Source organism: Austrofundulus limnaeus, unplaced genomic scaffold, assembly GCF_001266775.1.
Source record: "Austrofundulus limnaeus strain Quisiro unplaced genomic scaffold, Austrofundulus_limnaeus-1.0 Scaffold581, whole genome shotgun sequence".
In the NCBI taxonomy this organism is placed as follows: Eukaryota; Metazoa; Chordata; class Actinopteri; order Cyprinodontiformes; family Rivulidae; genus Austrofundulus; species Austrofundulus limnaeus.
Window position 1 is genome coordinate 200774 of NW_013952983.1, and position 3104 is coordinate 203877.

At 34.3% G+C, this 3104-nt stretch overlaps 1 protein-coding gene across 1 annotated transcript in view; it reads right to left on the reverse strand.

Annotated features, from left to right (window-relative positions):
- Positions 1–1279: 1279 nt before the first annotated feature.
- enpp5 (ectonucleotide pyrophosphatase/phosphodiesterase 5) overlaps positions 1280–3104 on the reverse strand; it is a gene marked incomplete in the record, with an annotated part of 12584 nt that continues 10759 nt past the window's right edge. Inside the window, 1 exon segment of the mRNA XM_014026688.1 lies at positions 1280–2212. Within this exon segment, the coding sequence (XP_013882142.1) occupies positions 2206–2212 (7 nt within the window).

Consider the following 3104-nt stretch of genomic DNA (forward strand, 5'->3'; position numbering starts at 1 on the left):
GACTTAAATGGCTACATGAACGACAGTGAAGGGGTCCAAGAACGTAATCAAGTCCCCTTCATGTTTCACAGCAGGTATGGTGTTCTGTAAAAATAAAAAATGATGCCAACAATGAATGAAGCCAAAAAAAAAAAAAAAACACGAAGGAGAAACCCTAAAGGGCATTCCTCTTATCTCTGCTCTTTTAAGAATATGTTGTTTATAATTGACATCATGATTATTTTTGGTTTCATAATCACAACAGCACCATGAAGATGAGCTACAACAGGAACTCATAAATTCAAAAACAACTATTTAGATCCAGTGATTGTTGTCTGTAACAAATTCCCTGACGTATCTGACACACACGCACACAACATTCCCTTTCTTTCTGAACTGTTCGTCTCAGAGAAATGACGAAAGATTTAAAATGTCTCACTACCTTAACGCCACGTCTCCACTACTCAGGCACAGGTGGTAGGTAGCCGTTGGTTGGTCAATACTCCAGCAAAAGTGGTGAATGTGACTTACGATCTGGCTCTTTATCATCTAGACCAGTGTTTCCCAAAGTTGGGGTCGGGACCCAAAGTGGGGTCCCGAAACATCAAGATGGGGTCCTGAAAAGATTTTCTGAATTAATTACATTTTTGCCTTAGTTGTTACAAAGGAGTGAGGTTAGTGTATTTAAAATGGATAAATGTYGTATAAAAATATTGTTACTTTGCCCATGTTTAGTTGACCTGATACAAATGTTTATCATCCAAAAATAGCTGGGGGCACAGGTCTCTGCTACTGTTATTTTGTGGGTCAAAAGCAGAAAAGTTTGGGAACCAGTGCACTTTGGTTCCCAAAGTTGGGCTTGGGACCCAATTATGGGTCATGAAGCACCTTGGATAATCTCCAGAAATCAACTTAAAGGGTAATAAAATAATTGCTGATGTAATATTTTCCCTATAATTATTATAAAAACACAAAATAAGTAAAAATATGAATTTATATTTGTGTATAAGCTGTTTAGGTTGTCAAAAAGCCTGTGTTTTTAGGGTTATTAACAAAGTTTATGTACTCAGACCAGTAATATTTGGGGTCACAAGTTTTTGCCGTGGATATTTTGTGTGTCAGAAGACAAAAAGTTTGGGAACCACTGATCTAGACCCACAACAGCAAATTGTATTTAGTTTAATACATAGCTATTCTAATCCTTAAAATGAAAAGATTCTATATTGGTGGGTCAGAGTTGAATAAAAATCAAAAAGTATGATAACTACAACTTTAAAGAAAAAAAATCATAATCGACACATTTGTTTTTATTAGTTTCTTTATTTTCAGAAGACTCTATAACTGCATCAACATGGCAAATAAATTTTCATCCATATTAAATATCCACATTTCAATCCATAAACTTCTTTTCTAATTATTACAAATGAATAATTTTGAAATATAGTCTRAATATATTTTAGTTTTCTTTCAACAAGTCAGGAAAAAAATCATTTTTATGTGTTTACTAAAACATTAAGATAGCCAGAAAGTTATTAATTTATATAAAGGCTTCTCAATTTATGAATTAAAATTTATTAAAAAGTATTTATATATATCTATATCACAGTGATGTCTGCAGTTTTTTGGGGGGGCACAGGTTTCAGTCAACGCAGTAAAAAGCAAAAATTTGTAGTATTTTTTTAATTGCTGCAAAAATATAAGCATTATTGTTTTGAATTCTACGTCTTCTACCTTTTAGTATCATTTATGCTAATTAAAACCTTTTAACAAAAAGCGTTTACCCTTTTTTTTTAAAATAGCAACTAGAAATTCAAAGTGCAAATCAAAAGCTACGCGTCCTAAAAAGCATCTTCAGCTTCTTCTGTTTCCATTTCTTTTAGTGCAAATTACAGGAGTGGAACCTGCAAGTCATGCTGAAAATAATCATCTTTACAAAATGACAGTAAAGTCTAAATTTCCTAAGACAATWATACTCACAAATAGCAATTGCACTTCACATTTCACCAACAACATGGCAATGGTCATGACGATCCAAACACGACATATGAAAAAATAAATAAATCCTCTCCGGATTCGACAGACAGACAGTCAAACTAGAAAAGACACAGTTACTTTAAGACGTGTTCTCTGCTAAGTTTAAAGGCAAATGATTGTGATTAGCTCATGAAAGGAACATAGTTTGACACAGTGAGAGTCTTAAATGGATCGGCTGCTTCCAAGTAACATTTAACCCAGAACCCTGAAACGACACTAAACACTTTTAAATATTTTTAGCTTAATCACAGCGAGGGTTAGGTTGATTTTTCATATAAAGAACATCTTATTTCAGTGCTCAGGCCACAAGCAGAACAAGTGGTGGAAAGAATCTAACTAGACTTTGGTCCTTTCGTTTTTGACATGCAAATCTGTTTTTGCATAGATTTGAAAATGCCAAATAAATCAGATCGATGGCTGTCGAAGGTTCGAAGGTGTCAGTATGTCTCAAATGAACGTGCCTGCCAGATGTTTAGAAATGAATAAAACAAATAGCAAATTGTCAGTCCCACCAGCTGTCGGGGTAAAGCTAGCCAGTTCATCCTGAAAACAAGAAGAAATACCAAGAAGATTGCCTGAACGTGTACGCAGTTATATTTTATGTTTCTCTTTTGATAGCATTGAGTTCTGAAGGCTAATTCATGTTATGAGTGGAAAATATGTTGAGATAAAAGAAACAAAACTACTAACTGCACTGGTTGTTTAGAGCAGCAGAGCAGTAAAAATGTTTAGTTTTAGGTTGAAAGTATATTAATCTACATACATAAGCAAACAGATGTCTGCATCTCTGCAACTGACTTTATTTGTCTTGTTAATCGAGATGAACCCTGGGAAATGGGTCTGAAACCTTTACTTAGATTATCTAAATAAGAATCTATTGACATCATTTGAAAGAAGAAACGGCTACATAAGGATRTCARGATTTCCCAGCTGGTACTGAAAAGCTTTGTTAGCGTGCAGGAAAAGTAGCCAAAATGTTGGACTTTTTTGACAAAACCATTGTTGGTACTGCTCAAGAAAGTCCTTCAAAACTTTCTTTGGGATTAGATCTCAGACATTTCCTTCCAGGCACCCATAGATTATTATTATTG